The sequence below is a fragment of the Manduca sexta genome, unplaced genomic scaffold, assembly GCF_014839805.1.
Source record: "Manduca sexta isolate Smith_Timp_Sample1 unplaced genomic scaffold, JHU_Msex_v1.0 HiC_scaffold_80, whole genome shotgun sequence".
Lineage (NCBI taxonomy): Eukaryota > Metazoa > Arthropoda > Insecta > Lepidoptera > Sphingidae > Manduca > Manduca sexta.
The window spans coordinates 4,266-14,675 of record NW_023595628.1 but is presented as its reverse complement, the minus strand read 5'-3'; the positions used below and the strand labels follow the sequence as shown (position 1 = coordinate 14,675).

Below are 10,410 nucleotides of genomic sequence, written 5' to 3'. Positions count from 1 at the left end.
TGGAGGAGTGGTCTCCTCGGTGGCCGGGAACAAGGCCGCGACAACGTTGGCCAACAGATCTGGCCTGAGACTCTCCGACAGTGGGGGCGCCGCCGAACGAAGCTTGTTCATAACTAGCTTGTATGGGCGCCCCACGGGTCCGCGTCGAGAGTCTCCAAAACTCCCTACGTGCCGCGACCTTGGCCCTATGAATGGCCACCCGCAGCGCTCTCTTCGCCTCTTTGTAGAGGCCGTAGAGCTGCCGCTCCTGGTCTTCGTGCTCACTGCTGCGAATGCGGCGGCGGCGATGCCTGGCGCATCGGCGGCGCGCAGCCACGCATGACGCGCGCAACTGAGCTAACTCCGCCGACCACCAGTACACCTCCCGCCGCGGAGGACGACGGAGCGCCCGGGGCATGGCGGCGTCGCAGACATCCGACATTGCCTCCCCGAACCACTCCGCCTCCTGCTCTACCCGAACCGGACCCTCCGGCTCGGGGAGCCACGACATTGCCAGAGCGGCCAGCTCTAGGGCCTCTTTGTCGAGGCGCCTTAACGCCCACCGCGGGCCGTCCTGTCGAGGGGCACTCGGTCCACCAATACTATTGGGCCGGATACTCGGGGGCGCGGAGACATCGAACCTTATATAACGGTGGTCCGACAGCGTCTCCACGCCCACGAGGACTCTCCAGCCCTGGACACGACGTGCGACGGCGGGGCTCCCAAACGACAAATCCACAATAGACCCGCCGTTGTGCCGCACGCACGTGTCCACCGACCCCTGTTCAGGACGACCAGGCCGACGGAAATCGCCCATTCCTCCAGGACCTCACCGCGAGCGTCGGTCGCCGGCGAACCCCAGACCGCGGACTTCGCGTTGAAGTCGCCGGCGACGATCGCCGGGTGAGGTTGGCCCTGCTCAACCAGGGCCCCCAGCCGAACGAGAAAAGGATTCGAACTCGGCCAGAGGTCTGTTGGGGAGAAATAAACTCCTACAATCCACAAGTCCCCCAACAGAGCCGCGACGCATCCCTGGCCCTTCTCGACTTTTGCGAAGGGCGGGGGAGCCAACGGCACCCTGGTGATGATGGCCACCGACCCGTCGATGTCCCCTACCCAGTTATCTCGAGGGAGGGACAAAATACGGTTCGGCGACCACGGCCACTTGCACCGACCACTGCGCCAGGCTTTGGGACAACAGGTCCTGGGCGCGGGCGCAGTGGTTGATGTTCGCCTGGAGGAAAACTAGGTCCATTACTGATGGGCGATCTCCTCCACGTCCATCTCGGCCTCTACCACTGGTTGCGGTGGGCTCGCCGCCTGCGGCTGGGACAGAACCTCAGCCGCGGCGGCATTCCTTCCTTGGGGGCGGCGCCGGTTGCGTCGGGAGGGGGGCAGAACAAGCCTTCCCCCCGAGCCGGTGCCTGGCGGGCCTGCCGGCGGCAGCGCAGACTGCGCAGTTCGCCGGGGCCTTGCACTCACGGGCTTTGTGGCCCGCTTGACCGCAGCGGTAGCAAAGGTCGCTGCGGTCCACCGCGCAGTCGCAGCGCTCCCGGACGTGTCCGGACTCCAGGCACCGGAAGCACCGCATCGGCCGCGACTCGAGGACGGTCACCCGAGCCGCGGTCCAGCCAATAAGTATGCGGGCCGCCCCCCTAACCTTTTGCGCCGCCTTAATAGGCATCCTGACCCAGGCTGTCCCTACACCGGATCGATCAGGGCGAATTTGCCCAACTTTTATCGCCTCTACGGCGCACTCACCGGCCTTGGAGAGGGCCGCTGCGACTGATTCTGGGGTGGCTGTATAGTCCAGCTCACTTAGCCGCAGTTCCACGGTCTTCGTGGGCCGGGAGATTTTGATATCTTCCGACCCCGCGAAACACTCCCTCAGCCTTGCGGCGAGGGAGTCGGCCCTCTCTTCAGAATTCGCCCCGGGCACCTCGTACATTGGGGCGCCCGTGGCCGCAAACTTTGGCCTCATCTTGCTTATTTCAAGGCCGGTGAGGTCTACCTTATTTTGGGCGTCCGTCAGGACGCTCTTGTAGGTCAGGCCCTTCGCAATTGCTGCTGGTGTGAGAGAGATGACTACGGCCGCAGAACGTGGCGGCCGCAGTTTTGGCTCCTTCCGGCGCGTCGGTTTCGGCGGCTGCGTGCTGTTTGTTGGCGCTGCTGCCGGCTTCCCCTTCTTCTTTCTTCTGACCACCTCGACCCACGGCGTGTCCACGTTAGCCGGGGCTGGCGGCAGCACGCGGGGCTCTGGAGCGGGTTGGGCTGGAGGCGGTCCGTTCTTCTTGCCCTTTTGGGGCTTTTGTTTCGGCGTCTCTCTCCTTCGGTCCTGGGTCTTCTTTGCCGTCGATGCCGTCGTAGTCGCCGGGGCCGTGGAGGGACCCGCGACGGGTTGTGGCGGCGCACTGGAGGGCCCAGCGACTGGAGCAGGGAGGGGGGCGGGAGCGGGAGCGGGTTGGGCTGCTCCCTTCTCTTTCCTTTTTCCCTTGCCTTTGGGCCGGTTTTTGGGTTCGGCGCCCCTCCTACGTATCCGCTCGTCACGGGGAGTTGTGTGTCCCCGGTGGCGGTTCTTCTTTCGTGGGCTAGGGTGGGCCTTTGGGCTGGCCCCATCAGGGCCGACTCCAGCCTGGCTTGGACCCTCGCTTCCACCATCGCCAGCATCTCCTCCGTCGATGACTTGTTTGCGGACGCCTCCAGGTCTTCGAGGCGTCGTTTTAGGGTGGCATTCTCCTCCTTCATGGCCTTCATGTTGGCTTCAAGACGGGCACTGTGTTCCTGCCACTTCTTTATTTCCTCCTCGAGGCGCGCAATGACAGCGGACTCAGGCTGTTCCACGTACTTCACGATCTTGTCCGTGACCCAGTTAAGCGCCTTCTGGGAAGTGCCTTTTAGGTTGCCTGACTTCCTCACGACATTGCGAACAACCTGGGTGCACTTACGGAGGTCTTCCTTCAGTACTGGACGGTCCTCTTCGGTGTCTGATATTCTGGGGGGGACCGGCGACTTGATAAATTGCAGCTGGTCCTCCAGCTCCTTCTCTGCGTCTTTCCGCGCCGCTTCTCGTTGTAGCCTGTCACGCTCCAACTGGGCTTTCTTGAGGCCGACGTACTTGCCCACTGAGGGCGGGCGTCCTCTCATTCTGCCGTCGATCGCCTGCGTCTTCGGCGCCGGTTCATCGGTGTCGCTGGTCAAACTGAGCTGCGAAAAGCTGCTTCTTGTTTGCGACTTCCTTCTCCAGAGCTTTTTGCTCCTCACGGTAGAGCCACTCTCGCTCGAGTCCGTGTCCAGGCTCAAAGGCCGCGCGAATTCGGCTGCCACCTCCATGGGCATCGCGCCCGTTATCTCCTTCGGTACATCATCGTCGTTGGGCTTGCACCCTTCGACCACCGCCTCTCCGGACGAAACCGGAGAAGGCAACTTCGTCAGTAAAATTATTGGGGTTTTGTTTTTATTTAAAGTTTCCATAATTGTTCCCACGAGTATGGGGGAAAGGGTGGTCCGCCCAGGCAGAGCCCCCTGTACCTGGGTAAGCCTAGCGTAACCCGCACAGAGTGTCGGCCGGTACTCTGGCGGGGGTCGCACTCGAGACCGAACTACCCATCGGCCATGCATCCCCTCGCGGTGCGCCGCCGCTTGAGATTCGGGGTGATTTTTTATAGAGGTTTTCTTCCTCGCGGTCCGGGCGGTTAAGCCAAGACCCTCGGTCCGGCAGGAGCGCGAGACATATCCACAGACCTCCATACCGGGTTACGATCTATGACGGTGGCAATGAGAGGGAAAATCCCCCCCACTGCCTGCTCGGGGCGGGGTGAGCGCACACCGAGCCCGCCGACACCCCCGGGACGGAACCGGGAGCTGCCCGAAATGGGCCCCACGACGTTGGCCTAGTCGACGGCGGGAAATATCGTCAGCGGGCCTACTCGCCAACGCCACAAGTGACGGTGAAAACTAGTCGACGACGACACTACCCGACGGCGTAACTAGACGGCGGCCGCCGCCAGAGGCGACGACCGTCAACAACTCGTTGTCAGGATATTCGCCGGCGCGCAGATCAGCCTGATCGGTCTGATCGACGCGCCGTTGCCCAGGGTGCACCACGAGGAGGTTTCCTGACCTAACCTAACCTAACCTAACCTTTTTTTTTTTTTTTTTTTTTGGTTTCGCGGAGAAAGTACCTTATTACTACCGCCCAGCCTTCGTGGGGGGCGACTGAGCGGTTATGTTGGGGTCACCGTGCCTTACGACCCGACGTTGCGCCGCCCGGAATTGATGTAGACCTTCGGGCGACCGCCGGGCCGAGTCCCTAACCTATGTACAACGCACGGCATACCAGCTAAAACTCCGCGGTGGCCCTCTTCGGCGCATTAGGGACGGCTGCGGGCTTCCTCTGACGTTGAAATGTCTAGTCTGCGACCGCAACCGCCCCTGCGCGGTGCCGCCTTGCGGCCCGTCTCCTATGGGGGGGGGGGGCTCAGAAGCCCCCGCGCACCGAAGGACGCCCTCGGCGTCTACGGCAGCGTGAGGCCAACAACACACTGCCGTCCATCCCGGGGGTCAACCGAGAGTGAGCGATGAACGCACTGCACGCACTGAAAAGTGCGCGCGCACTAGGACGGACAGCCCCTGCTGCCCGCCGACGACCCCTTCGTGGCCCCTATTAGTCGCCTTTTTACGACAGGCAGGGGATACCGTGGTGGAATTCTCCAAACGCCCCCATTCCACAGGGCGGGAGACGCCGGTCAGTCGTCCACCCGGCGCCTCCTACGTCTCCTCTGACGGCGGGAGGGATCCTCCTCTCTCGATCCCTCTCGGCACTCTCCTTCTGCGAGAGGACCACCTCGCAGAAGTGGGCCACCGCACGCCAGGCCTCCGGGCTGCCGACCATGGAAGCGACCACGGCCGGCAGCGAGAGGTCTCCTCCGACGACTGACACGAGAGCGCTGCGCTCATCGTCCCAGGCTGGGCAAGACTCCAACGTATGTTGGGCCGTATCCCGCGGGCAGTTGTCACAATGGTGACACACGGCGCTAACCTCCGTGCCTACTATCTGACACAGGTACTCCCCGAAGCACCCATGCCCGGTGAGCACCTGCGTCAGGCGAAATGTCGCCGCGCCGTGGCGCCTGTCCAGCCACTGTGCAAAGACAGGACGCACTGCCGCTACGGCCCGAAGCCCCGCTGACGGGGCCTCCAGCCTGGAACGCCACTCCTCCACGGCGGCTCGCCGTAAGGAGGCCCTTTGGCCTCCACCTCCTTCAGGGCCGGACGCTGCCCGTTCCTGAACGCCTCCTCCCTCCAATGAAAAGTATCGGAGAGGGCTTTGGCGTCCAGATCCCAGGGCAGGAATCCGGCCAAAAGACAAGCCGCCTCGTACGAGACCGTGCGGTACGCCCGTATGGCCCGCTGCGCTACGACCCGCTGCGGGCCCCGCAGGAGGGCGACAGAACGCCCCTAGGGCGTCAGCCCAGACCGGGCTGCCGTACAACGCCATGGACCGCACGACCCCGTGGTACAACCTTCGGCAAGGGATACCAGGACCTTCCAGGTTGGGCAGCAGGCTAGAAAGAGCGCCCGCTGCCCTGGACAATTTCGTCCGCAACTTTTCAAAATGGGCGCGGAATTCCCACCGGCTGTCCAAAATCAGACCTAAATACTTCATAGTTTTGCCGATGGGAATCCGCACCCCCTCAACACGATGTGGGCACCGGCCGGGGGCCCCCGCCGAGGCCCGTGAAAACAAATGGCCTCGGTCTTCTCGAGGGCCACCTTCAAACCTAAACGCCTGATTCGGCTCACTACGTGACCGGTGCCCACCGCCGCCAGGATCGCGGCGTCCTGGAAGGTCTTAGACGTCGCCGTGACCAACGTGTCATCCGCATAACACGTCACGTCGACGCCCCAGAGATTGGCACCACGGAGCACCCAGTCGTACCCGATGTTCCACAAGAGAGGGCCTAGAACCGACCCCTGTGGGACACCGCACGACATCGCTCTTCGGTGCCACCCGTCGGCGCCCGGATACACCACGTACCTGTCAGAAAGGTACGCGTGCACCAGACGCCTGAGATAGGGCGGCACCACATGGTACCGCAGTGCTTCGTTGATGCATGGCCAGGGAGCGAATTAAAAGCGTTAGAAATATCCAACGACACGGCGATTACGACCTTCCCCCTGGCCACTGCTTCCTCCGCCTGCGACTTGACCCGCAGAATCGCGTGGACAGTTGAGCGTCCACTCCTAAACCAAACTGATTTGTCGGCCAAGTTGGGACCGACCCTCTCGAGGTGCTCGACGAGGCGCGCGTGTAAAATGCGCTCAAAAGTTTGGCGACCTCGTCGAGCAGCACGATGGGCCGGTAGGCCGACGGCGACTCTGCGGGTCTCCCCTCTTTCTTCAGCAGGACGAGCTTCCCGGTCTTCCACCGCGCCGGGAAGACGCCCTGCACCATACAGGCGGAGAATAGGCTACGGAGCCGCGGCCCCAGGTACTCGAGGGCTAACACCCAGGCTTTCCGGGGATGCCGTCGAGACCCGGGGCGGTGTTTTGCCCCGCAGCCGAAACACTGCCGCCCGCATTTCCGCGGGCGAAACCTCTGGAATATCCCTTGCCGAAAACGACGATGACGCCACTTCCGGTGGCGCCATCGGTGGAGGAGTGGTATCCTCGGTGGCCGGGAACAAGGCCGCGACAACGTTGGCCAGTAGTTCTGGCTGGAGACTCTGCGACAGCGGGGCGCCGCTGGACGAAGCTTATTCATCACTAGTTTGTAGGGGCGCCCCACGGGTCCCCGTCGAGAGTCTCCAAAACTCCTTGCGTGCCGCGACCTTGGCCCTATGAATGGCCACCCGCAGCGCTCTCTTCGCCTCTTTATAGAGGCCGTAGAGCTGCCGCTCCCGGTCTTCATGGTCTCGTGCGCGAATACGGCGGCGGCGATGCCTGGCGTATCGGCGGCGCGCAGCCACGCAAGACGCGCGCAACTGCGCTAACTCCGCCGACCACCAGTACACCTCCCGCCGCGGAGGACGACGGAGCGCCCGGGGCATGGCGGCGTCGCAAACGTCCGACATTGCCACCCCGAACCACTCCGCCTCCTGCTCGACCCTCACCGGACCCTCCGGCTCGGGGAGCCACGAGACTGCCAGAGCAGCCAGCTCTAGGGCCTCCTTGTCGAGGCGCCTTAATGCCCACCGCGGGCCGTCCTGACCAGGGGCACTCGGTCCACCAATGGGCTGGTTACGTTGACTCGTGGGCGCGGCGACATCGAACCTTATATATCGATGATCCGATAGTGTCTCCGCGTCCACGAGGACCCTCCAGCCACGGACACGACGTGCGACGACGGGGCACCCAAACGACAAATCAACGATTGACCCGCCGTTGTGCCGCACGCACGTGTCCACCGACCCCTGTTCAGAACGGCCAGGCCGACGGAGATCGCCCATTCCTCCAGGACCTCACCGCGAGCGTCGGTCGCCGGCGAACCCCAGACCGCGGATTTCGCGTTGAAGTCACCGGCGACGATCGTCGGGTGAGGTTGGCCCTGCTCAACCAGGGCCCCCAGCCGAACGAGGAAAGACTCGAACTCGGCCAGGGGTCTGTTGGGGGAGAAATAAACTCCAACTATCCACAATTCCCCCAACAGAGCCGCGACGCATCCCTGGCCCTTCTCGACTTTTGCGAAGGGCGGGGAGCCAGCGGCACCCTGGGTGATGATGGCCACCGACCCGTCGATGTCCCCTACCCAGTTATCTCGGGGCGGGACAAAATACGGTTCGGCGACCACGGCCACTTGCACCGACCACTGCGCCAGGCTTTGGGACAACAGGTCCTGGGCGCGGGCGCAGTGGTTGATGTTCGCCTGGAGGAAACTTAGGTCCATTATTGATGGGCGATCTCCTCCACGTCCATCTCGGCCTCTACCACTGGTTGCGGTGGGCTCGCCGCCTGCGGCTGGGACAGAACCTCAGCCGTAGGCGCATTCCTTCTTTGGGGCGGCGCCGGTTGCGTCGGGAGGGGGCCGAACAAGCCTTCCCCCCGAGCCGGTGCCTGGCGGGCCTGCCGGCCGCAGCGCAGACTGCGCAGTTCGCCGGGGCCTTGCATTCGCGGGCTTTGTGGCCCGCCTGACCGCAGCGATAGCACAACTCGCTGCGGTCCACTGCGCAGTCGCAGCGCTCCCTAACGTGCCCGCTCTCCAGGCACCGGAAGCACCGCAGGGGCCGCGACTCGAGGACAGTCACTCGAGCCGCGGTCCAGCCGATCAAGATTCGGCCCGCCCCCTTCACCTTTTGGGCCGCCTTTATGGGCAAACGAACCCAGGCGGTCCCAACGCCGGAACGATCTGGGCGAATTTGCCCTACCTTAATGGCGTCCGTTGGACACTCACCGGCCTTGGAGAGGGCCGCTGCGACCGACTCCGGAGTGGCCGTGTAGTCCAACTCCGTCAGCCGCAGCTCTGCCGTTTTCGTGGGTCGGGAGATCTTAACATCCTCCGACCCATCGAAGCACTCCCTCAGCCTCGCGGCGAGGGGAGTCGGCCCTCTCTCGAGTTGGCCCCGGGCACCTCATACATGGGGGCGCCCGTGGCCGCGAACTTCGGCCTCAGCCTGGTGATATCTAGGCCGGTGAGGTCCAGCTTCGACTGGGCGTCCGTAAGGACCTGCTTGTAAGACAAGCCCATTGCTACCGCCGCAGGGGTCAGCGATATAACAACCGCTGCGGAGCGTGGCGGTCGTAGTTTGGGCTCAGCCCGGCGCGCCGGCTGTCGTGGCTGAGTGTTCACCGCTACAGCAGGCTTCCTCTTCTTCCTATTTCGGCTGACCACTTCTACCCACGGCGTCTCCATCGATGCGGGGGCCGGCGGTAGAGGGCGGGGCTCCGGTGCAGGTTGCGCTTGTGGGGGCGGCTTTTTCCCCTTGACCTTTGGAGGGGGTTTGTGGTTGGGCGCTGTCTTCTTTCCCTGGCGCTGTCGCCTCCTTCTTGCCATTATCCCGGCTCTTCTTTGTCCTTGACTCCGCTTCAGTCGCCTTGGCCGCAGAAGGACCTGCGACTGCTTGTGGCGGGGCGCTGGAGGGTCCTGCTACTGGGGTGGGGATTGGGGAAGCGGGGACTGTTTTCTTCCCCTTCCCTTTTCCTTTCTCCCTCTTGGTCTTGGGCTGGGGAGGGCCTCCTACAATTCCTCCGGATACGGGTAGTTGTGTATCCCCAGTTGACGCCCTTGTTTCGTGGGCCAGGGCGGGCCTCTGGGCTGGTCCCATCAGAGCCGACTCTAGTCTGGCCTGGACCCTTGCCTCAACCATAGCCCACATGTCTTCCGCGGAAGTTTTGCTCGCGGACGCTTCGAGTTCCTCGAGCCGGCGGCGGAGGGCTGCATTCTCCTCTTGAATCAGCTTCATGCTCGACTCGAGGCGGGCGCTGTGTTCACGCGACTTTTTCACTTCATCCTCCAAACGGGCAACAACCTCAGATTCTGGCTGTGTGATGTACCGGGTGATTTTGCTAGTCACCCAGTTCAGCGCTTTTTGGGACGTCCCCTTGAGGTTGCCCGATTTGCGAACAATGGCGCGCACTATATGCCCGCACTTCTCCAGGTCCTCTTTTTGTGACGGGCTGGTCTTCGTCCGTATCTACCCGCGGAGGCAACGGCGACTTGACGAATCTAAGTCGGTTTTCTAGATCCTCTTCGGCCTTTTAGGCGTGCTTCCTCGCGCTTGAGCCTGTCACGCTCGCGCTGCGCCTGTCTGAGGCCGACATATTTTCCGACGGAGGGAGGACGTCCTCTCCCTCGGCCGTCGGTGGCTTGCGTTTTAGGCGCCGGCTCGTCGGTGTCGCTCGTAAAGTTGAGCGAGCAACTGTCGATGGAGCGGGAGTGTCTTCTCCAGAGCCTCCTACTCCGGACGGAAGAGACACTTCCACTCGAGTCGCTATCGACTTCTGTGGCCACAGATGATCGGGCCACTCCCTCCATGGGCTTCTCGCCCGAAATCTCCTGCACAACGTCTCCGTCGTTGGGTTTGCACCCGCCGACCTCCGCCTCCCCGGCCGGAACCGGAGTAGGCAATCTCGTCAATAGAATTTTTGGGGTTTTAAAAATTGAATTATCCATGCTGAGTCCCACGAGTATGGGGGAAAGGTTGGTCCGCCCAGGCAGTGCCCCCTGTACCTGGGTAAGCCTAGCGTAACCCGCACAGAGTGTCGGCCGGTACTCTGGCGGGGGTCGCACTCGAGACCGAACTACCCATCGGCCATGCATCCCCTCGCGGTGCGCCGCCGCTTGGGATTCGGGGTGATTTTTTATAGAGGTTTTCTTCCTCGCGGTCCGGGCGGTTAAGCCAAGACCCTCGGTCCAGCGGGAGCGCGAGACATATCCACAGACCTCCACACCGGCTGACGATCTGCGACGGCGACAATGGGAGAGGGAGTCCCCCC

At 63.0% G+C, this 10,410-nt stretch overlaps 1 protein-coding gene across 1 annotated transcript; it reads right to left on the bottom strand.

Moving 5' to 3' along the window:
• Window positions 1-1,790: 1,790 nt before the first annotated feature.
• On the bottom strand, window positions 1,791-10,087 carry LOC119193624 (serine/arginine repetitive matrix protein 1-like; the record flags this gene model as incomplete). The annotated part of the gene is given in 4 exon segments (XM_037447262.1): window positions 1,791-2,507; window positions 2,579-3,402; window positions 8,817-9,608; window positions 9,683-10,087. Coding segments are annotated over 4 exon segments (2,738 nt in total), but the record flags the coding sequence as incomplete, so codon positions are not given.
• Between the last annotated feature and the right edge of the window lie 323 nt (window positions 10,088-10,410).